General features: G+C 40.2%; 1 protein-coding gene across 1 annotated transcript in view; it reads left to right on the top strand.

Moving 5' to 3' along the window:
- The window catches only part of KCTD1 (potassium channel tetramerization domain containing 1), a 70,001-nt gene that overhangs the window by 12,554 nt on the left and 32,040 nt on the right, over positions 1-25,407 (top strand). The window contains exon 2 of the mRNA XM_068932419.1: positions 22,642-22,820. Coding sequence (XP_068788520.1) covers positions 22,642-22,820 — 179 coding nt within the window. The remainder of the gene's footprint in view (positions 1-22,641; positions 22,821-25,407) is intronic.

The raw sequence follows: 25,407 nt of genomic DNA, 5'->3' as shown, positions 1-25,407 counted from the left end.
CAAAGGCGAGGCAGCCTGCAGCCCTCGCCTCTTTGATTCTTCTCAGGTCTTCCTCCAAAATAACCTCAAAAAAAAAAAAAAAACCCAAATACTGGGGTGGGGGGCGGGGGGACTACAGTTCTGTCAGCTCCCTATAAAACCAAACCAACCCACAACCTAAAAACCTTTTATTTTCAGAGTAATGGCAGTGGTTTGAAATCACTTTTTCCTTTATTTGAATGGACTGTATTTAAATTCAGAGTGGAGGAGAAAATAGGTGAAAGCTCGTTGACCTATCAGGAAGTCAGAAAGCTTTGGAAAAGGATTGCCTAAAGAAATAGCATGACTTTGCTAGCATGATTTTGAAGGTACAGCATAGGTATTTTACGAGAAGGAAAAGATCTACTAGAGAAGTTAAAACGAGTAATAAGGAGAGGGAAAGGGTGAGAATTTCACCAACCATCTTGTTGCAGCATGTGAGTTGGAAACTTGATTCATTTCTCTCTACAGAGCACTTCTGATGGATTCAAGGGTAGGAAATGATATTTCTGTTTGGATAAGAGCTAAAACTGAAGGAGGAAATGAACATAACATGACATTCTCTCCTAATAGTAAATAACAAATATAAATAGCAGCAAAACAAAATTTCATCTACAAAAAGATAGAATGAGTGGGATGGCAGAGAACCACTGTGCATCTTTAAAAGTAGAAATCCTAGAGGAAAATGCAAAAGAAAAGTGAATTTGGAAAAACTCGGGGGGGAGGGTTTGGGGGGGGGGGCGGGATTTCAAATGAATATGACAAACTAGACCCATTGCATTTTTACCTCTTAAGGAAGATTGAATCTTAAAGATTTTTTTCCTTTCCTAACCTTAAAAAATGTGACATTCAAACCAGTGGTTTCCTGTAGAGTTTTGTTTCAGAGTAAGTGTTGGTTCTTGGGTATGTATCCCGAAAGAAATCCTCTGTCAGCACTGTGGTAAGATGGCATATAAGCATTGTGTTTGTTTTTATTCCTAATGGACAATAAACTAGTTTCCTCGAGCTACTTGAAATGCTCCTTGTAAACTAAAGTGTCCAGATCAATTTCTCATTCACATCTTATTAAAGCTCAGTGAGGAAGTTGGGAAAACATGTTTTTAATCTAAGTATTGTATGAACTAGTGATCTACTCCATTAATCTTTAAGCTACTTCATAAAATTCCTGAAAAGAAGCCCAGTGGGCTCCAGCTTTCAGAGAAAGCTTTATTCCAGCTGGATGGCTGAATAGGCTCTCGTGGCCACTGTGATATGATGGGAGGACATAGAAAAGGTTTAGAGTGGGACTAGAGAAAAGGAGACGGGCAGACCTGCTGGAGTGTTTTATTTTTCTCTTTTCTTGTCTGATTCTGTTTCCTAGTGAAATACCAGCATTGTTAAATTACTTCTACAAGTAGCTTCCTGCATCCAAAACTGTTTGTGTATGCTTAGGCTATTCTGTATGTTAATGCCTATATTTTCATTGTTTAGTCAGTTCATGTTATATATGACAGCTTTAAATGCTTCCGTGGTATGTTTAATCAAAACACAGTTTTTCCCTCAAGAAACAAATGTAGGGTCGTAGCTCTGAGGAGTCAGGAATTTCCTGTTGGTTTGGGTGGTAGATGGCTGGATGCTAGCGTTCAGCAGGCAATTCCTTAGAAGTTAAGCAGCTATAATATTGTAGTCTATTTTTATAAGCATGTTTTAGGTTTATACGCAATCTATTTTCAGATATCTTTTCTGTCAGGTTTCTAGGCATTAAGGTGCATAGACAGAATACCTCAAGTTAACATTTACAGCCTCTGCTCCTGTATTTTACATGCATATATATATATGTAGATGTATCAAGGTACATGGTCATGCACTCTGTTAGAAATTTATTCAAGGAGAGATCTTCATCCGATCAACAATCATCTGTTGGCAGGGGCTGGAGTGCTGTTGTAAAAGCAGTAGTACTGTATTTCCGAGATGAGTGTTTCACTGTAGAATATGCTATTTTTGTTGTGACTTAAAAACAAAAGCTTTGGTTTTTTTTCATTGCAAAAAAGTGTACAAGAAGTGACTGACATGACAAAAAGCCTACCAGGAGTGAGCAGTGTGCCAGTGGGACGGTCCTGTAAGAAAAAAGTTATCCTTCAAGAAGAGTTAGGGGGTGGAAGTGTTGGAGATGGCCCTTAATCAGTTGTTCCCCTATGAGAGGGAGATAGGTTATGTGGTCAAGGACGCTGATAAGAGATGCTAATCTGCTTGTACCAGCAATTTAGTCCAAAGGGAAGTGGGGAAGAAAGTTCTTATCTATAGTAATGGAAAGTTGTTAGCAGTTTTGTGACTTAGGCTAAAGAGTTAGCGGTCTTGGTCCAGATCCTAGCAGACAAGTATCCTCACAACAGAGGAGACCATCACGACTGACGCTGATTGTCACTCTTGTTGGCAGTCTCGGTAGCAAGGCAGGGGCTGAATGGGCGCGGGGAAGGGAAGAGCTGCCTTCATCCCTAGAGCTCTGTTCCTTCTGGTCAAAACGCACTGACAGCAGCATGAGAAAGTTTGCTCTGCCCACGGTGTATTTGCTGCCTGGATGGTCGTCTGGGTTGTGAGTGTGATGTTCTTTAAAAGTAGCAGACTCCTGTACCAACTTCAATGGGGGGGGGGGAAGGGGAGGGGGAGAAGAATAAAGTCCAAGTTCATATTCTTTCCGTTCTTTAGTAATTGTGAAAAATAACCATTTTATTTTTTTTTGTGTGTGTTTCTGGCTTTACCGTCCTTTTCTAACTACTCTGATTTTACTGATGACTTCTTGTGTCTAGTCATTTCTTAGGGAAGCAAAGGTGTATATTTTATTCTCTCCTGCATGGATTTCTTTGTCGCTCATTCTTTTTCCCCTCTGCTCCATTTCCACTCCAGGCAAAAATTATTTCCAGCTGAGAGGGGCTGGATGCATGTCATTCCAGAGCAATTGTAAATGACCCTCCAGATTTGCTTGCGAAAAGTAGAGTATATTTTGCCTTTGTGCACACTCCCTTTCCCACCTAGACTGTGGGCAGGAAAGGTCATATGAGGCCAGACCCACGGGCAGTCTATACCAGTACCCCGTCCCCCAGATCGGTGGCCGAGAGCAGATGTCTGCAGAAGAGAGTAAGAAATGGGCAAGTGAGTAGTGATATGTGTGATAGCCTTGGATGCTCCTCATGTGGGTGCTATAAAAATAAGTGTGCTAAGTCTCCCTTAGAGGCATAAGTGAAATGACAGAAGGAGATTAATAATTAAAAGATTACTTGTATTAATACAATAATGATGGGTCTATGGGATAAACAGACCCCTTTGCTTTTTCTTCTCATGCTGTTTGATGAGAATGCTGATTAGAGACAAGGTAAACTTGTTTGTACTTTATTCGTTAAGAACAAACTGTAAACTGCCCTACCTCCCCTCCCCAGAGGCAAGGCACTTGAGGAGATGCCAGACAATTAAAGTACTTAAGACAGTAATTACAGTCAAATGTACAACAAAAATAAAATGATTGCACATGATTTTTTTTTATACTTGGTTCTGTTCTCTTCGTTTATTAAACCACAATTCTTGCCTCATGATTTAACAGGAATGTCTCAAGTGGTGATACTGAAGTAGTATGTGACAAGTTTGCTTTGGTTCGGAAGCTTACATTGCAGATGATATCGAATGTCCTTTTGGACAGTCTTACTGGTGAATTCTTCACAATTGTAAAACTCCTGTTTTTTAAGTACATCTCATTAAGTGTCCAAAGCTGGCATATCCCTGAGTTCTAGTACTGATTGGTAGGGAGGTGATGCCAGTGGTTTCTTGAAACTTTCCCTTCCTTGTCTAATTTTCTTACTGCATGTGGACTAGCAATTGGTTGCTATGATGCTTAGGAGGGGAAGACCGAATTGAGTTGACCGAGTTGTCCAGTTAATAAGGAAAATTCAAACTTGGCTTCAAATATTCAAATTTACCTGGTGCTTTTTAAAATTCTTAGGTAAGTTCCCACGGACTTGACGCTTGCTGTGAAAGTATGTGGAGTTAGGATATTGCAGTATAAATTTGTGTGTAAGCTAGCTAAATGTATTTTTAAGTGAAATTCTTACTGACTTCAGTATTCCAGATAACATACACTTTAAAAAAAAATAGTAGTCTTAATGAGATCCAGCTGGTGTACATAAACCTTTCACTTTACATTACATAATTAAATTGGTAAGTTATGTATGGGGAAAAGATCTCGTTGCTTATTCTTTTATACTGGAGTTTTACAAGGCTATATAAATACTGTAAGTATTTAATGGAGGAAATGCAGGATTAAAAGCAAACAGCAGAAGATGTATGGTACAAAAATGTCATAAAATGTGCAGTATTACCCTTTTGCTATTTAACAGTAAAATGATTGAGGCTTGACAGTGTTCTGAGTGTCACTTACATTAAAACTGCTCTCGTAAGAACAATTTCCAATTGACTGGTGTGATTAACTTGACTAGTTTAAGGGTAAATTGTTTTACACTGAACTATATCAGAATGTGGATTCACTCTGAGTAATGTTTTGATCAGCCCTTTTATTCAGTAAAATCTACACTGCTGCGATATTTAAAGCAGGGTGAAAGCTCATGGACTCCTTACCATAACTTAACAACCTGTTCTCCTTTTTAACAAACTGTAATTATAGAAACATAAACTACATCTTCATTTGTGTCAGCTGCAGAGCATGGGAGAGGAATGTGGGAGGGAGTTCTTTGTACCACTGTGAGTTTAGTTGCCTACCTTGCAATCGTCTCATAAACATCCTAGAAAGCTTCTGAAAATACTGAATGTGGAACGTGCCAAAAATAGTTAAAATGCTAGACTTTGTCTTCTGACAGACAAGCCCTAGCAAATCTTAGCTTGATGTTTCTGCCCTCAGCTGCCCTCCTTCTTTTCTGAAGGTTTTTGCTCCCTTGCAGAGTCAGCAAAAGGTAATGTACCTATACTTCAGCAGCTGCTGTATACCTCCATCAATGGTGGGATGTGTGGTGTGTGTGTTTTTTTTTTTTTTTTCTTTAAATCATTGGCACCTACAGTTTCAGTTGCTCTGTTTGGTCTGTAAACTGGAACGTGAGAGGCATGGGCCTACGGTCGGCTTTGCGAGCTCTGCTACCAGGGTGGTAGCCCAGGGGAGAGGAGCGGTTAAAAAAAGAACAGTCCTAAATTGCACAGCTGTTTGCTGAGGGCTGGTGAGTTGGAGCCCGTAGCTATCCTCATTCACAAAGAGTGGTCAGGCGTGTATCATAACATATTTAAAGCTTGGACTGTTGTTCTGTGAGGAGCATAATTTACAATAATTGCCTTTTTTAATAATGAACGGATCTATTTGAGATGTCTCAATACCTGTTAAGCAGTTGGGATGACGACTTAGTTTCAAGATGCTGTTACAGATGTAGGTGTACTGACCTCAAGCTGTTCATTCTGGATATTAGGGGCGATTTGCATAGCAACGGTGTATTGCGCTTAGACTCCCTCCCTTCTGCACAAGGGAAACTGAATTTTTAACTATAAATGAGCTTTCACTTGGTTAAAGTTAAGTTTTTCAATGAGCGGCAAAAGGAACATTCAGCGTATAAGTGAATACGAATATCTTTTGGTTTTGTGGGTTTGTAAGTTCCTGTAATTCAATCAGCAAGTTCCCAGTCTGTAACAACTGCACGTCCCAAGCCCTGACACTGCAGCCACCGCAAATCCCTAGCAAAGGGTGCAATCAACCCGTAATGAGCGGCAAGTCAAACAAGTGGCATTTAAAAATAGAGTACTGTCTTGCTGCTTTGTGTCTTTGTCTGATTTTTTGCAGACTATCAGTACAATAACTGACTTCTAATAATCTTCCTTCTCTTCCATCCCCTATGCCCCTTGCTACTTAATAAAACAACAAATAGAACAAATCTCTAACAGGGCTTTCTAAGGAAAAACGGGCTGAAGATCTTTCACAGCTTGTTTGTAAGGATTTGAAACAACTTGGTATTTTGCAGTTCGTTCTTCTAAGTAAATGCTCCTGTTAATGAGCATTTATTGTAAAATATGAAAAAAGTTGGTTGGAAGTCAAGTACTTTGGTGATACTCTGTTTTTCTCTCACTGCTCTGGAGTGCTGAAGTCCCCACTACTCCTGTTAGAGCCAGCGGGAAGACCTGGGTGGGATGGGGCTGCACCGGGCTGCTGGCCAGCCTCAGGGTTTCTAGTGAGGGTTAGCGCTGGACACGCAGCCTGGTACCAGCCAAATGTTCTGAATTAAAAAATGGGAATTGGAGGCAGTGCTATTCAACAGCCTCTGATTGCTTGTCTGGGCTAGAGTTGACAGTTTCCTGCTGCCTACAGGAACTGGGAATAGTCAGTGTACCAGCCCAGGCAATGGGCACGACGGTCCTAGCTGCTGATATGGATGCTTGCAAGCGTCAAATACCTTTATGTTTGTGTTATTTCAAATGGCCTCTTTGGGAGCAAGGCGTGAGCTCGGTTTGGGCTTGGAACAGCCGATTCCAGTTCTCCACTGGGCTCGCTATCCAAACGCTGACCTGAACTGAGCTTGCTTGGCTTGGGATGAGGTGGGATCACAGTGCAGTGTGAATAAGAGGCACACTGTTCTCCATCACAGATACACTCTGATTAAACTTGATAGTCATGAGGCCAGATTTACTGGTACACTCTAGCTGTTTTGCATTGCACAATAGCACAAACACCCAGACAGCCAGCAAATTTGATCACTATTTCCTAATGATTATGAAATTCTTGTTCTGTATAAGTTCACTGGCTTAATTTTAAATATAATTTATAAAAGGCCTTATAGTTAACATGACTTCTCTCTGTAGAGGACTGTAGGGCAAATGTTCTTAGTCTGCAGAGAAGCTTTTTCAGTGTGCTATCCTTAAAATGGTTTTGGCTTTCCCCTGCTGCGTGCTTGCTTATTGAAGCTATTTAACTGAGATGCAAAATAATATTATTTCTTCAGAATTTCGACCTAATGCTGATTTGCAAGAAGTGTAGAGCCAAGGAGCAACAAATACTTGCAAACAAGTATTTGTTTTGCAGTGTTCAGAAGCTTTCTAAAATACTTTGCAGTGCTTTGTGGGTTTTTTGGTCTATTTCCTCAATCTGCCATTATAAGAACACTTTCTCTTGCTAATCTGCTGCCTGAAGTACTCTTTGTTCGGAAAAGCCAGTCTATTTCTGTTGTAATCAGGGCTAAGAATTCAGCTGCAGGGTCACTCTGTGGTACTGTGGAGTTCACTGACCATGTTTTGCTTCTGGCAGTCCTAGCTTTGGCCCCTTTACACAGATCAATGCCAAGCTAACCCCATTTATTGCTACTGCTGAATCAAAACTCTGCTTCTCCTATTTAATTTAGCTCAAAAAAGGCGTAATGCAAACAAGCACCAGCGTGGCAAAAGAGCTAGAAGAAGGGGAAGAAGAAAAAGAGGCTCTCAGTACTTTCCTTTGAGTTAAGGATACCAAACGCTGCCAGGCTTCAAATGGGAGGAATTGGTTTGCACTGTATCATTAGAATCAATGGCGAGTATTGTGGGTTTTTTTCCTCTTCAATTCCCTTTGTGTGTGTTTTAAAAAAAAAAAAAAAAACAAAAAAACCACCAATTTTTAGAAACATAACTGCCACTGCTTTAAACCTAGTCATATATGCGTATTTCTTGATTTCATCGTCTCAGCGAGTAATCTTCTGGTTGGTTCATTTTGCCCTCCTTAAGGTGAATCTCTACCCTTATTGCTAGGTATGTTCCTCCACTTACTACTACCCCAGCCTCCTGGAAACTGAGACTTGCTTGTGGCCAAATGAAATTGCTGTTGGTGGGAGTGTATTATGCTCAGTGAAGCTACTTGGTGCTGAGCACTTTATAACATTTGTCACTCTGACATAGGTTAAGAGGATTTTTCAGTGCAAGTATGTGACTATTGTGGCTATCAAATCTTAGGAAAGCAATATATATAATATTTTTTTTGTCTGTATTTGTGGCATACCTCAATCTGAGAGAATGTGAGGATCCTCAGGACCTTACTTGAAGTCTAGATTACAGGACCTTCACAGCATGGTTGGCATCTAGCCATTATTTCCAGCTAGGACTGGATTTATAAATTCCACTAGCCACACCTCATTCCATACTCCTTTTCAGATATGTGGAATGAGGCATACAAATACCCTTGCAGATCGTCTTCGAGATTGAAATTCTGTTCTATATGCAAGGCAGTTCTGATAGAAATCATCAGATTTAATGTTTCTGCTTTAAAAAAAAAAAAAAATCCTTGTCACACATTTTCCCCCCCAAAAAACCCTCTCTCCCTCTCCCCCAAACTAATCCTCATCCATTCTTCAGCTGCAGGCAATTGTTCAGCAGAAGTCAAGCACTCTGAGTTATGTCTGTAATGGTACCAAAGATGACTACCATGAGACAAATCAATAATGTCAGAATTGTTGCTAAAGTTAATTTCCGCTAGCCTCTGCTAGATGATCGTCACAAGACTTGTGAAACCTTTCATGTTTGTTTCAAGCGCTCTTATTTTTTTTGTCTTTGTAATTAATCTGCTCCTGAAGGCAAGCTTTTCTTCTGTTTGTTCCAGAGGTGAGACCAAAGCCTCTCAACTTAAATGTGTGTGTATGTTCTTTTTAAATTTTTTTTATGTATTTCACCATCTTCCTCCGCACTCTGAGAGATTAAATGTCTCCTTGTTTTGCCTACTCTATTCTTTTTTTTGGATGGGGGTGGGGGGCTGCATTGTTCCAATAAGGAATGCTTTATTTTTCCCTCTCCCACTACCAACATGCGCTGTGTCTCTGCCTCTTTTTCTCACTTTTTATAGTTAACAGTGGTCACTGTGACTGTCCCTTTATCTGCTGCTGTTGAGTCATCATTGCCTTGTGATGGTTTCTTTCACTTTTCATATACCTGTTAGTATGTAGTGATTTTTCGTGTGATGCTTATTTATTATCTAATCATAGCCAATGGTTGTCTATCCCAGGCACCTTCTCCCACTTTTCTCTGTGGCGCTCTCATCCCTAACTATAATTGGTAATACTACTATGGCAAAACTCCTTGTGTTTAAGCGCTTCTTTCCTAGTGTATCTTTCCAGTTTTTGCAGTTTAGAGGAAAAAATAAATCTGTTTCTCAGCATTTTAAGAGCAGTAATGGTTGATGACAGCAGAATTGGTTGGAGGAGAAGGCTCATGCTGTCTGGTATAACACTGAACCATGAATGTCTTATTTTAGAGCTTTATCCCACCTCTCTCATGCTGAGAGCACAATGCCACACTATGGAAATCCTGTGTTTCAGAAAACCACAGTTTCAAGCCTACCTCAACTGAGGGGGTAGGAGGGGGGAATCATTCTGCAGAACTGTAATCCATATTTTGGCATGCTAGAGCCTTACTTGTCTGTAGAAGTAGATGAGCGTAGGGTAGATAATGATGTTGTGTCCCTGTAATGTTTTGTTCAGTTAGTTGTTTAAGGGAACTTTTGTGAAGAAGAGTTACTTCACACCTCCAGTTCCTGCAGGGGCACTGTTCACAAGAAACAATGCTGTGTTCCCTTGTGTGCCCATGGGAAAAAATATCTCCCCTAGTCTACTGTTTATAAATAAGAAAAAAGGCCTTAGAATCTTTTTTTAGTTAGATACAGGTAACGTTCAGATATTTTGTATAGAAAACAGTTTTCACTCATTTTTATCCTCAGAAATAAAACTGATTTTGCTGTTTTAAGTGATTACATTTCTTCTCAGCATGTAATTATTAGATATTAAAATTGCTCTTAAATTTTTTTTAGATACTCTCAGATCTTGTGGTCTTGATCCTTTTGTAAAGTGTGTTATCTAGTCCTGTTTCCCCCTACTACTGCAGAAATCAGATGTAGTTCAGAGCTGTCAGTTTTAGACACAAACTGCTTGTAGATGATGTTTCCTAGTATCGGCATGATTTGGTCATTACCGCGTTAGATAGTCGGTAGACTTTTCTGTAGCTTTAGCAAGGCAGTGTCTGTCTTTTTCCTTCTTCGTATAAAAGTTTTCTTAACATATTACTTTGAATGAGGGCAGCTTCACATAAGGCTTACTGGCTCTGTTGGTAGTTAAATTGGTTTAACCTCCTGATGGTGGCCAGCTTCTCCAAGAGGACTGTTTGGGAAGAGCCTACCAAAAGAGGAATATGGTACCTAATGCTTACCATATCGGGGCTAATCCAGCTCTGGCATGTGACTGTGCGCCCTGGATTGTCTAACTTATCATTGTATAGCTGGTTTGAAAGTAAAACAACTTTGTCTATTTTAAGTTTGTCTTTCACTTTCTTGATGAGGCTGTGTATTGCATCTTTTTTTTTTTTTTCCTCTAGTTTGAGCTGTCCCTCAGAATCATCTAATTGTGGTTCTTCTGTATTGTTGACTTCTATGTCAACAGCTATATTTAGTAGGAGTTTATCTCAATGTAGCTTGATTTCTTGCTTTTCAGTTCTGTTAAAATGTTATTGTACGTTGGAGGCAATAAAAGCAAATAGCTAGAGAAAGTAAGATAGGCATTTCTTGATGATTGACAGACATAGCCTTTTCTGTTTCTTTAAACATTTTCAGATCCTCTTGTTGTCCAAATGCTGGTAATTCATGTGTTAATAAAAACCAGAGAAGCACAAAACCAGACTTAGAAGCAGGACATGAAATCTAAACAAATATATACAGTATAAGATTTTGTCCAGTGTTCTAAGGCGGATGTGTGTGATTTATTGTGATGTGGGCCTTTAAATATAAAATCAAGTTTGCAGAAGTAGTTAGCAAAGGTCGTTCTTCTAAAACTAGTTAGCTGGTTGCTGCTTCATGAGGTTGGAGGTTCGTGGTGGCAGCAATGGCTTCTGGTAGTATATAGTACATGGTTATATAGATCTCTGGTTAATCCACCCTTGTGGGCAGAAGAGCTAAAATTAGCTGCCAAATGGATATGTTTATCATTCAAGCTGCAATGACTACTCAGAGAAATCCCCACAGGTCTGAAAACAATAATAATCAAAATTGTATTTCCTTAGCCTTGGATCCTGAAGTATCTTTTACACGTAATGGAATCAAATGAACCAAATCTAAAATATGCTTTGTTTGTATGCCATATGGTCGTCATCTTGCCAAGCACACTTTTTGCCTTCCAGAGCAGAATACTGTGTTCTCCCTTCCTCAAATCATGCCCTTCGAGCCAACCAGAAAAACTACCACTTGACCCCAGTAGTCCTATGTGCATCATTCCTTTTCTCTCTTCATCCCCAAAATATGTTCTCAGTGCTTAAAAAAACCTCAGAAAAACAGAAAAGTAAACTAAAAATCTTTCATTGTGCTACTGCATTAGAGAGCCTTTTGAATTTAATCAGGACTGTATGTATACAGGACATTGCCCCCTTTCTATCAGCTGCCGAAAAGCATACGTACTCTTTGGAGGGCCTTAAAATGCAAAGATGATCAGATCTTAGTAGGGGTTGGGGGGGTGTTAAGCAGGTATCTAGGTTGCTCATGGTTTTTAGGACAGCTGCTGTACCTCGTGTGGTGCGTGCATAGCCCACTCAGAGAGCTCTCCTGGGGCCTCAGGTACTGTGTGACCCTCATACGCATATTTTTATCGCGAGCCTATTTCCTGTCCCATAGCACTATGCACCTGTATATTGTTATGCCATGTGTCCTTAGGTGTTAAGTAACCTGTGTGCCTTTTGAAATAGCTAATGATAAATAATAAGATTTCTCTCATGATAGCGTTTGGACTTTTTCATTCTCTTGCTTGTTACAAAACATGTAGGCTGATAATTTTCATGAGAATCACAAGAGGAAAGTTCTAACCAACCCTGGAAATGCATAGGATCACTTTAGAGCTGAGTAAACACTTTATCGCAGCCCATGTTAACAGGGACTTCTAAAAAGCCTGTTGTTTCAGTAAGTTTGGTTTTTATCACTTCTCTGTGCTGTCCTCCCTCTTGGCAGTCTCTGCTGGATTTCGGTAGGTGATCCCTTTTGAGGGCTGGTGGTGTTGCTTTGCTTGGGTCAACACCAATGACCTACTGGGAGGGGAAGTGAGGAGAGAGGAGGAAAATCAGCAACGGGACAAGGCTCTCCCAAAATCGGTCACTTTTGCCCATAGTGTTGCGTTGCATCAGTCCTAGTGCGAAGGGTGTATAATTTAAGCCTTCAATTTCATACTGTTTCTAATTCTGTACCAGCCTGAATTGTAACTGTCGAAAGTGCAGATCTGTTTATATCTTTATGTTCAATTACATAATTATTAATGTATGGTTTTTAAAGCCTTTTGTGCCTTTTTCCCCCTTGAAGTTAGGCTGTGGATGAAGCTATCTGGTTTATTGTCTAGTCTCATAATTACTAAGTGGACATAGTGTCTCCAAAATTACGATTCAGTCTTATGATTTTATTATGGGTTGCTGCCAGAAACATCTGGAGAGTGCTTAGAGCTTTTGTGTGTTGCAGCATTTCATGTATACAGTTTTATTGGTTCCTTATATTTTGTCCCTTTCCTTTTGCATTTTCATATGGCAAGAAGAGCTAATAAAGGGTTTTTTGTTTTGTTGTTTTCCCCAAAGTCCAGTGAGCTGATTTCAGATAAAGCTCTTGAGACTCTCTGGAATTTTCTTATTTGTTTGATCTGAAGTTGACAATATTCTGTTGATATGTCCAAAAAATGCATCTTCTCTAGATGGGTCAGTATTATCTCTTTCTGCTCGTAGGCAAATTAATAAAACAAATTTAAAAAGTGCAAAGGAAAGCAGGCGGCTGGCTGATTCAAAGGGAGAGGCTATGTTTTTCATCACCACCCTTTCAAAGCCTCTCTGAATCAAAAGAACCATTGGATTGCGAAGGCAAGACCTGTGCCACACCAGAAGCTCCCAGTTCAGCAATTTTCCCAGGGTAAAATTATAACTCATGTTTCCTCAGCACAGGCTGTAACTGGCAGCGTTCCTTCTGCTTCTAAGAGTGAAATTGCTAGGGGGAGAACAGACATCTAATGCACCTCTGGAAGTTTTACAGTGGGTGTTAGCCTCACTTTGTGAAGAGGTAGACGTTCTTCTGGAACATACCCAAGGGCAGGTGCTATTCAAACTGTAGTGTAAATTAACTTTAAATGAGATAGTATGAGCTTATTTTTTGTGCCGTTTGAGTCAAACGTTAAAAAGTCAATTTCTCAAATTCTGACAGTTAGTGACAGTCCATCCCACTGAAGTCTGCAATTTTTTCTGGGTCCCTAGAATCTTCAGATATGAGTGCAATTCATGATGTTAATCTTCATTCATGCCCTGATAAAATCTTAACTTGCAAAGACAACAGATTTTAGCAATGTTTGGGGTTTTTTGGTGTAGCTTCTCATCATAAGATTATAGGACAAATTGCAAACTCCATACAAGAATGTAATTGGTGTTTTTCTCCTGCCTTAGATTTTGATATCATCTTTAAGGAGTTGTTTAGCTTTGCATTCAAATGTACCAGCATGGTTCTGGCAAACAGAAGTTTTTTCCTTTTTAAATTCGGAAGGGAGTGTTTTTCCTCAGCTTTTCTTGTGTAAATACTCTTAAATACGAACAGCGTGCCTGCTAAAAGTGGATAAAAAGCAATAATTTGAATAATTAGAGTAAGACCTCTGACAAAAACTATGATATTATTAATGCAACCACCTTAAACTACAGGGCATCCAGCTTCAGTGGTGGAAGATGGATTCCTGTGTCCAGACCTCCCCTACCCCTTCCCTCATCTGTTCCCAGCCTCTGCACCATGTATCTGCAGCTGGGATTGGTGTGGTGGTGTGTGCTGGTTTTCACAGGTGCAGGGGAAGGCTGGGTGATCCCTTTTGCCCTCCAGCACCTGCTCCAGAGGCAGCAACAGCAGCAGAAGCCCTTGGCTGCTCTGGTTGGGGCCATTCCCAGGACCTGGAGGAAATGTTGTCTTAAGCCGCTGCCCAAGCAGCTGCTGCTTTTTAAGGAAGAGGAATAGAGTCTGGATGAAGTCCCAGGGTATGTAGATATGTGGCTTGCAAGTACTTTTGCAGATGACACCTGTTACAGCAGGAATGAAGCGGTCCAAGATGTTTGAATTGGTGCTGCTGCTGTTTACCAGAAGGAAAGCAGGGGAGAACTGGTCTGTCGTCGCTATCCTTTGCCAAAAGGTGACACTTTCTTTGTGTGCTTGCTTTCATATGAAGTACAGGTAAATTCATGCTGTCTCTATTTCCTGAGGTCTGATAGAGGCAAGAGAAGAGGAGTGACCTATTTTTCAGCTTTAAAGGAAAGTAAATGAAACTGTCCTCGGGGCAGCAGAAATAGACTTTTGTATCAGCTGTAGTGTTGTGGGCAGGGCTGCCAGGCTCTTAAGAGCTCTTTGGGCCTTGCAGTGTCTTTCCCAGGGACTACTCATCTTGTTAACTGTTTTATTAAAAAAATAAAAAATAAAAATAAATAAAAAGAGGGCTCCAAGATTACCGGAAACTTCATTGAGGTTGAGGGATCTGTTGGCAGCTATGGACTTGTAATAGTTTGTGCCATATCTGGTAGCGTCTGTTTGTCTGTGAGGATAAAGGCTTTGTGCTTCTTGAAATATTTTTGGGCTTGGCCTGTGTGGTTAGGGAAAGCTCAGGCTGAGGAATTTATCTTCCTTTTGGTCACTTCTAAATCAGTTTTATTGTCATCTGGAGTAGGAGCCTGTGCAGAATAGACAAACTCCTCATGGAACAAACGCCTTGCAGTGACAGGTATCTGGCCTTTCCCTATCATAAAGCACCATGAGAAGCAGCGCAGCAGGTCTGTTGACCTTTGATCTGACGTCCTCGTGCATCAAAATGCTGTGCTCTCCAGCATGGTTATGGGAGGTTTCCAACTGATGCATGCTGGAGAGGTATAACCACCCTGTCATTACACAGTGTCGGGTGGGCAATTGGATGTTGTGTAGCAATTGAGAGCAACTTTCAAATCCGGTTTTGCTTGTAAATTAAATTGCCGCTTTTCCTGAGTAAGAATCAAATCAGAAGCAAGTCTGAAGGCCTTAGAAAGAAGCTTACTCCATTATGAAACTGAAGTATTGGGGGGGGGGGGGGAAATCTGGGCTGGATCTCCATGTTATATGTTGATATATATAATCACAGTGAACTGGATAAATACAGAATTTCCTGGCTAGGGTATGGGATTAAGTCCAGCTGCATTTACCACCTACTTGACCAAAGTAAAGAAGGTATATACAGCAAGAAATGGGTAGGCAGTGTGGAAGAAGAGTTTTATTTCAGAAGTGCTGCATGAATGGAATGAATTCAAGAATTTGGGCTGGCCTCAGCTATGCTTAGGTTTACCCAAACAAGTAAGGGCCTTGCTGAGTTACTCTATAAATTCTTACTCTTTATAGAAGATTATCTTGAGGGAGGAGTTAAACTTTTGTTTACAGTTCCAAGGCTTAGGTGAATCTTCAGGAATTTTGTAAACACCTGAAAAGATGGAGAAAGCTTCTGTGAACTTGACTTTTTCTAGATTTTTTGGACTCACCTGTATTACAGTATTGGTATAAGCATAGCTCCTTATTTGACTCCTGCCCTTATCCCTAAATCCTTTTTCTGAAGTTACAGATGTTCTTAAACTCTCAGTGGCCGCTTTCTGCTAAAGTTGTGGTTAGAGCTGTTCTGCTGAAGCTTGAGTTAATGTGCTACAGATTCAGCTACTGTTCACCTGGGGGTTGGTATTTTCAAACCGTCTTCAGCAAGCTCCTGTCCAAGGTCACCTTTAAGTGTCATCAGTCTCCACGTAGGCAGCACTCTCCATCCAGTGTGAATACCTCACTTTCTATGGACTCTTGCCTTGCATTTGGTTCTCTGCATCTGTAGCATTTATTCTAGGTCCTGATCTGCTCTGAAATCCTAGTAAGGTTAGTTATGCTAAGGAAGTGCAACCGCGTCCTCCCTGGCACTTCAAGCGCTGAGCCAGCACACGCACTCAAGATTGCCCAGGTCCCCTGGACAAGGCCGTGAGCAGCCAACATGTTGGATGTGGATGGAGGCACCCCTTTCTGCTGGGGACAGACTCAGTGCTTCCCTCTGGGGCCAGGAAGAAGGAGCAGTTAAAGCACTAACAGGTAAGTGCTTCAGTCACTGTTGCTATAGCCAGTCCAGTGTGACAAGGTCCATCATTGCCTTTGTAGGCTCAAGTCTGTATTTGGGTGATTGCGTGACATAAAGGCAGGGAAATGCAGTTCTAAAATCCTTCTAGTGCCTTCAGGAAAAGTCTTCAGCTAGTGTTTTGTTTAATTTGTTCTCATTATGGCCTATACCTTACTTGCTAGGTATGATGACCTCTGGGTATCTGTCCCTTTTCTCAGGCAGTCATGTGCCATCCACCTTTCTAAAATATTTTACTGCGTGTATTTCTGCAAATTTACTGAGGGATGCAAACTTGGGAGTGGTGGTGGGAGCGAGCAGTTAGTATAGTAGTCTGTTTTCTGCTGCACTGAGGTGCTTCAACACTTCAAGAAGCATTCCAAACTTCTCAAGCTCTCCGTTGTATTTGACTGCCTTGTATAGAATAACTTGACCTTCCATTAGATGTTGACAGACATTCAAGATGTCAAATAAGGTTTTCCTTCAGATGTCTAAAGTAACGTCTATTACTACTGCTGCATTTCAGGGGAGCTACTATCTCAGCTTACTATGGCGCTAAATTGCATCTGATGGTGTTTTAAGCCTGTTCCTCACACAGCACTCCAACACAATTGTTTTGGAGTTATGCTTAATAAATGTAACTTGTAATGTTCTGAATCAGAAGTCCTAAAGCTCAGCAGCTGCAAGGGAAAGAGCTCTCACAGATTATATTGATGAAAGACAAAATGTTATAGTGCAGCAGGCATACTTTGACTGGGGAAAATGGTGCATTTTTTTTTGTTGTTTTGCAGACCCAGTGGCAACAGTACAGTCCAGCCATCTTGGAGAGCTGCTGGTCATCAGTATGAGTGAAGAAGCAGAAGAAAGGGCATGGATGCACTCATGTGTAGAAACTTTTGGCCAAAGCTAAGGCTTGTTCTTTCCACTTTGGAGAGTGAAGGTGAGAGAGAAGAAAAGGCACTGATGTCATGCGTGTGCCTTAGGAGAACGAAGTACAGTTCTCGTGTTCCATGTTATTGCTGATGTGAAGCTGTCTTTGAAGACCTTGTGGGAGTCCAGGGGCCCAGCGCACCCCGGTGCCTTCACCCTAGTGTCACCTATGGCCTATTTATGGCCATAGCCAGACACAGCTGTGCAAGGAAGCTGCCATTCAGTAGAGGTGCCTGGAGTTGGGTTTTCCATTTCCGACCGGACGAGCGTCTGAGCTTCCTGTATGCATAGCTCTGTATCTCTGTGTGCTTGTTCCACCTTCTAGAAGTGATATTTGTTCTGTACTGATATTATTTACATTGAATAAATGCTTTCTTCAGCCTCTTTGTTGTGGTGACTTTTTGCTGAATCAAAAAAGCAGGGGGGTTACCTATTTAAGCGTTGTGGCAAGAGATGATCAAGATTAAAAAAATCTTTAATGAAATGTTTATTTTGATAGAATGAGTCCTCAAAATGAGGACGCTTTTGCAGGAGTTGAATCTGAGAGAGAGTCATCTTAATGTTCCTGGTTCAGATGAGAGATTTGACCCTGACTTCCCACATCCCCGTGGGTACCCCTAAGCATCAGTCTACTGCCTATTTCAGGGTCAGAATGAATGACTATCCATGAAATTCTAATTGTTTCTACTTGGTACTGAAGAAATAGGGTTTTGTGTCTTAAACTTCTGAAAGTTTTCACCATGTGGGATTTGTTGTCCGTCAAGTGGGTTGCGTAGATCCAGACAAGACTTCTACCTGAGGTTGACGTGAATATCTTGATTGCTGTTGCCACTTGAAGTTGTTCCTAGGCACCAAGCTTTTGTGAAGTGAAACATGCTATTTGTGGCTTTCTGTCATTAAAAAGAAAAAAGATAATGAATACAGATATCGGATGCATTGCAATAAGCTATTGCATGATTGTTCTTTCTGATGTTCAGACTAGGTGAGAGAAGCTTGCCCTCACCTCCCTCAAAAGATCCATGGAAGTATGAAATATGTATCTTGGGGGGTTTTTCCAGCTCTGATAATTGAAGACTGTTAGCTAAGCTGGGCATCTTTGCTGGGCTGCAAACTGTGACAGCAAGCATTCAGTAATCCAAGAATCTGAATACAGAGGCTACAGTGTATTGAAGAACATATACACACTTGCTTGAGCTAGGTTAATTCATGTGGAGCGTGTTGGATATAGTAATCCTAGCTAGTAATGCCTTAGCCTGCAACCTAAAATGATCCTCCCTATCTTGTGAGTCAAGTGGATGTTTTGTACTCCAGTGTCTGTCCTCCAGTGAGTGAGCTCAGTTGTCTTGTAGTGGTATGTATTTGGCAAGGTTTCTGATTTTAAGAAGGGAATTGGCATGACTTTACTCAAGACCACAAAGTGTAAATAACACTTCTGAAACCACTTCTAATTGTAGTAGCCTAACATGAGTGAATACTGGGGGGAGGGAAAGCTTCCTGTCTTCCTGGATGTATACACTTATACACATGTTGTAATAGTTCTTTATGTTCTTCAGATCTCTTGAGTTTCTTCCACTTGCACCAGAATATTGGCATAGTTCCTAGGTTGCTCTTTGGCAAACCAGTTGCATCAGTGTGATTCCCAGACCTACAGATGGTGCATTATTTCAGCCCAGGTGTAAAGCCTTATTCTGTATCAATATTCTTGAACTGAGATGGTGAAGCAGTAGAATAGAAGAAAAGGTGAAGAGAAGAGATCTAAGAGCTTTTCTCTGATTCTCTGTCCCCTTCTCTGTCCCCTTCTTCTGGAAAGACTTTTCAATCCTAAGGATGTCTGTAAATCCCAGGGAGGAGTTTCAGAAATGGCTTCTTTTCCTTCTGTTGAGTTGGCAGAAAGGCTTGCCTGGAGAGGAAAAGGAGAGCAGATTCAAGTATGCTCAGAGAACGTGGGCCTATTGACTCCTTGTTGTTGAAAGACTCCTTCAAATGTCAGCAGGAGAGTGGAAGAGCCCCGAACTTTTTTTCTCCAATAAATAGAGAATTATTCTTCTGTGCTGAATCAAAAATGGTATGTCTCACGAGGGGATAAATATTTTCAAATTAACTTGTCTTTAACCCGCCTAGCATATAGATTAGTAGCACTTGAGTGTCCTGTTTCTGTAATAAAGCCATTTTGGATTTGAAATTGGGACTCATTTTGAAAGGAGGTCAGAAAAAAGTCTTTGAGGACTAATAATAATAAATATTTTACAGGGTATGTTAAGCATTTCAGACAAAAGGAAATGGTGTAAAAACCTATAATTTCCTATTCAGATTTAATTGTTAACAAAGTAAATATTTCAATATTTGTAAAGAAAGGTATCAAGTGAAAAACAGGCTATTAAAACAGATTAGGAAGGTTACTGCACATGCTGTACAGCTGTGCTTTGTGCCTCACTTGTGAATAAACTTGGTGCGGTTCCTGAAGCAGAAAACAATCTCTGTGACCTCCTGTGCAAGAATAGCAGTGTTTGAGCCACATACAACCCCTTTCTACATGCAAGAGACCTATATAAGACCAAACACATTAACACAGGCTTCTGAAGAGTATTTTGATCCTTTTTGCTTTTGATTCTTTAGCTGTTCTAAATAGCTTGTGATCAATAGATTAGATTCTGTTAAACTTAGTTTCTGAGATTCCCTTCTCTGCTCTTGTAGTTGTTTCTAAGGAATTATATTTGTAATCACTGTAGGTTAGTGGAAATTTAATTTTGGTTAATTTGGTTTTGGTGGAATTTCAATTTTGGCCTACTGTTCTGTAAGCCTGTTCACTTCCATACTTGCAGTAACTAATGGAAGCAGTGAATTTCTTGAGAAACGCTGTTATTCCGTCCCACGTTATGCCTTCTATAATTGAACTGATAAAACAGTTTGACCTGTTAAACAAGTGTCAAAATAGTCTTAATTCTGTGTCCATTGATGATCTTCTACAGCGATCTTCCATGTTGTATGTGGTGCAAGCCATGAACACAAGAAACTGTTTTAAGCACCCAGTTCTGAATCCCACTTCTGATTGAATTTCTCTAGGGCAGCTGCAGTAGATACCATTGCCTAATTTTGGAGTGATCTCCAAAACAATAGTGAACGGGTTTTATCCAGGACAAAGTGCTTTGTGAACTAAGGTTTGGGGAAGGTTAGCATTATTGTGTTTAATATCTAAACATTGAGCATATAGGCAGCTTTTCCTGAGGCAAAATAAAGTTGGATAACTTGAAAGGGAGAATGTTGAAAAGGAGGAGGGTGAAACAAGATAGCAAAGGTTTTATTATAGAGTGCTTTTATTTTGGGGGAGTTTTAGTAGATAAGGCTCTGTATAAATGGCAGCTTTTTTTTTTGCCTTGTGAAATGCCCACAGTTCTTCGACCTATCTTCTTTCCTTGCAATGATATTTATACTGCATGTTTTTCTACCGCTTCATACATCCTGCACTATCATAGCTATGCTGAATGAGGTCTTAGCCTAACTACAATATTAACCCTGCAAATCTGTTCATTTTCTCCTGAGCAGCCTGAGGCAGGATATACAGTAGATGTGTCCAATTGAAAAACTATTACAGACTCCATGGTGCTGCAGTGTGCTAAATTGTAACAGGGTTGTGTTTTTCTGACAAAAAAGGTCCTCATAAGGGAGGTAATGTTGTCTATTTCACACAAGTTATGGAATTTGTGTTTTGTTTTAGTCTCAGCCGCCTTTGTTGATTTAAAATTGTCTGTCTGCTTTTAGGCACTGAAACATGTTCCTTTCCCCACAGGCTGCTTTCCTGTTATTCATCAAATGTATGGTTTTTTACCCAGTTCATATGTCTTCTTGCAGTCTTACTTTCACTTTTTCAGTTATTGCCTTTTAATTTTTTCTTCATTATCTTACTAAATATCATACTGCAGATCAGTAGCATCTTGGGTGGTGATTGTACCACATAGCATTTATAGCAGACATTAGTTTTGCATAGCGTGTGTACCTTATTTTGCCCGAACTTGTCGTCTTCACGCTGCAGGCACCTCCTCAAGCAATAGTGGTGATTAAGAGTGGTATTTCTGAAAATCTTTATTAACTTGTGCTTATAAAGAAACATGAAAAAATCCCTTGAACCCTCCCTGACATCTCAACTAAGTTTTTTACTTCATCCCCTAAGTTTTTTTATCAGTGTTTGACCTAAACTTGCTTTTGTGTATGAAAGAAAATTAGTTAAGTACCTTGTGGTTTATAGATGCCTTTTGTTACGTGTTACTTGGATTTATTGTGCAACATTGGCCTGTAAATCATTTCAGTTAGACACTTACCTGGCTCATGTTGCCTTTGTAGTCTGAATCTTTAACAGCCGTGAAAAATGTATAAATGATGTTTTAAACGCAGAAGGACTTGGTTAATGCGAGCACCGGGTAATTCTCTCGCACAGCTGTGCTCTCTGCCTCTCCGAGGTTTAGCAGCAAGCTCTGCCGAGGTGTTTACAAAGAATCCATTACCTTTCACAGCTAAAAGACCTGTCGAAAGAACAAAGAGAGTTTTGTGGAGAAGTGTATCTGGCTTCTTGCTGCTTTGCTTACCTTTTAAATGTAAAACTTAGCAATTTGCGAGGGCTTTCCGTTCTCAGGGCACCTTTAGAAGATGCCACCATGCGCGGAGCTTTCCTGCAGTAGAACGCGCAGTTGTCTCAAAACCGCTCTCGAATACATTTCTGTTTTAATCCTGAGCTTTGAATACAGCCTGCCTTACTGGCTCCAGCAAATCACTTTGCCGGGCCCCACCCTGCCGCGTGCACAGACTAAGTGTGCGCTGTTTACCAGCGTTCACATCTCTTCCTTTGTGACTAAAAGTTGGTTTAATCAGCAAGCATCTGCTGCTGGGCCACTTTCCGAGCTTACTTTCTTCGGGGAGTCGCTCCGACCTGCCGCCTGTGTGGGGCACACAGGGCCATCTGCCGCTAGATGTATAATTTTTAAATGGAAAATGTCTTTCTCAAAGGCTGTCGATGTCCAGTGTGCTGCAGTACATGAACGGTTGGCTAGTCCAGGTGTTTCTGCTTCTGTTTTCGTGACATGTGAATTGGAAAACCGAGAGAAGAGTGCGCAGAATGGAGGAGTTAAGGGTTCGTATTTCTGTTCTGGCTGCGTAGCAGTGACGGAGGGCTTGGGAAGGAACACAAATTCTGCCTGTGGTTTTAATTAAAGAAAATAGTACTTTTCGTAGTCTGTCTACAGCTAGTAATATCTTTTTCGGGGTCTTTATCAGCTTTTCAATATGAGAATGAGGGTGGTTTTTTTTTTTTTTGGTATGGATTGTCTGTCGTGAGCAGTGTTCAGGAACAACTTGTTTTGTTGAACTTGTTTTCTATTTTGTGGGTTGTATCGTTGCATTTTGCCCTGCTTTACATATTTAAAACATAGCTAGTTGAAAGATTTTAAGCTGGATTGATTTTAAAATTGCCAAATATGTGTCTGCGCTTTAATAAAATTGCAAATCATATGAGACTATGAGACAGTGCTATTAACTCCAGACTGGAGGTTTCTGTGAGGTTATTAAGGAGATCATTAACCCAAGATCTATCTCTTCACAGGACAGTCGGCCCAATATGTCAAGACCTCTGATCACTAGATCCCCTGCATCTCCATTGAACAATCAAGGCATCCCCACTCCAGCACAGCTCACAAAATCCAACGCACCAGTTCACATTGATGTGGGTGGGCACATGTATACCAGCAGCTTGGCCACGCTTACAAAATATCCTGATTCCAGGTAACTTTAACAAGATTGTTCTGCATGTCTTCAGCAACTCCTGTTCTTCAGTTTTGTCCTTGGACATCCTGGGGCTGTCTCAGAATGTTAAATTTAGTTCCTTTTGTTTCAAAATTAAATTAGGTTCCTGTACTGGTAGGAGGTTAGAGACTGACTTTTCTTTCCTTCCTTCACTGCATTTCAGACAAATGACACCTTTACGAATCCCTGTGTTTATGTGCTAAAAGGAAGCCAGTAATGAAGAATACTTTCTTTCTACCACACAGTATTTTATGCCTGGGCACCCATTCTGTGATTTATTACATTCAAAAACTATGTAGATCCTGCATTTAACTCCAAAGGTGGAGGGGGTTGGGGTTTTTCTGGGATGGAGGTGTTTTTGGAGCAATAATTGCTTTCCTGTATTATCAGCATGTAATCTCAGATATATCTGAGATTATATATATATTTTATATATATGTAATATATATGTATACACACACACTACAGATAGTATATAATATATACTATCTTTAAAGGTGCGGTTGTATGCAACAAAATATAGAACAGTACTGACTTAATGCTTTCTGTAAAAACTGGGGACCTTTTAAAAAATTAGACTCAACTCTCACTGCATGTATCTTCTAGATGAAACACTAGTGATTCTGGCAGGTTATTGGTGTTATGCAGTTAGAAAACTTTTTTTAAAAGAATCTTTACAAAAAAATGCATTCAACACGTAATGAGTGGATATTTCATGGTTGTGATTGCAGATAGACGTGGTAGTGATATTGTAATTCTAAGTGACTTAGCTATCGTTTATTGGACGTTGACTATATCCACAATACTCTTCTTATACCCTGTTCTTCACTGCTTGATCCTATTTTAGAAGGAAAACAGTGCTACCTTCGTGGTCCTTCCGCTCCAGCATTCGGTTAGGGGAGGAAATTAAGATGAAACTCCCCTTTCTTCCTAGTCATTTGTACTCCTTTCTCTCTCCTCTTCAATGCTAGAGCAGAAAAGAAACTCTGCATAGCGTAAGCAGCATAAATCTGTGGGTTCCTGCTGCTTCTTTTACATGTGTCCTTCATCAGAGAGGTGAGACTATGTCTCATTTTCTCCAAAGGACGAGTGGGTTGATGCATGGGGGATTAGTGAGAGAGGAGAGGTCCATTCCATTGGATCCTTGGCTGTAGACACTTACCAGCATTGTGATTCTTAATAGTGCCAGGATCCTTTTTCCTTGCTAATGATTTTGTGAAGGGTTCAAATGATCTTGTCCGCCATAATGAGAATGTTAAGTATTTTAATTCTTGTAATTAGCTGGGAGTTAAAGAAATTAAATCACTCCTTGCTAAGGCTTTAAGAGCATTTTAAAATAGAAGTCTTCCGGTTGTTGCATGTAATATAGTTTGTCCTGGTGGCATCTTATCGCTCTATTTGAATCACAGTTAAGTGGTTCACTTTAAGTGCATTTTATTGCAATACGAGCTTCCCTTTTTTTCTTCAAGTGATAGTTTCCTCTATCAATTATCATTCTGTCACATGACTCCTCTCCAGTGTCACCTTTGTCCATTCTTTTGAGCTAGTTTAGTAACAATGATTCATAATTGAAGCATTTATTAGGTGAATTTCTTTTTTCTGGGTAAGATTTTGTTTACATCAGCTCTTTTGTTGTTGGGCGATGGAGGGTAGGGGCAGAAGGCAAGTTTGGGGAGGTTCTAGCATCCCACAGCTCAAACTTTCCTTTCCAAAGAGTACAAAATGCACTTCATGGGATACGTTTTTGTTCTAAGCAAGCGTTTCACTGATATTACTGCCTCTGTAGTATTGCTTAGGTAGTTTTACTTAGGACTATAGTAGTGCTTCTAACAGTAAAAGCTGATGGTGCTAGAGGAAGAGAATGGTAAATGAAAGAATATGAAAGGGAGACATCTGGACACATGGACAGTCTTATGATGACCTCCTCAACGAAGGACAGGCACAGCAAAGTAATAGAAGCATTGCCAAAGCACAGGTCTGCCAGAAGATATTAAAGCAATGTCTGGAAAAACTTGAACTGTTCTTCAAAAACTGAATCTGCCCCTTCTGGGAACTTTTCTTAGGGTCTATTTGTGTTCAGCTACTAGGAGTTTTGATTACTCAGCATTTCTCTGTAGTTAGCGCGCCGGTGGTGTCTGAAATTATAGTAAAATGTCTTCCTGGTGTTGGATACCTTCTTGTAGTGCAGCATAAGAGGCTATTGCTTTTAATACATGCAGCTTCTGTTCCTGTGTTAAATTCACTGGGACAGCATATTACTTTTTAAGTGAAGAAACTAAAAAATCTTTCATACGCGTGTATGGTAGCAGTGGAATTTAAGTTTAATATATTCTACTTTCAATTGGGCTATTGTAATACTTTAAAGTGGAAGCTATGCCTGTAGTGTCAAAGCAAGTTTAATAAATTAAATATTTTAAAGCTCTTCAAATATAATTTAAAAAAAAAATTCAAACTCTTAAGTTATAGTCGTTCTGTTTCAAGTCATTCTGACATGCGTTTGTGTTTTAATTCTGACAGTAAGTGTCTTTTGAACCCCTTGATGAGAAAATAATTCCAGCTGAGCTGT

This window comes from Struthio camelus, chromosome 2, assembly GCF_040807025.1.
Source record: "Struthio camelus isolate bStrCam1 chromosome 2, bStrCam1.hap1, whole genome shotgun sequence".
Taxonomy (NCBI): domain Eukaryota; kingdom Metazoa; phylum Chordata; class Aves; order Struthioniformes; family Struthionidae; genus Struthio; species Struthio camelus.
Note: the sequence above shows the minus strand (reverse complement) of the source record. Positions and strands in the feature narration are given on the sequence as shown.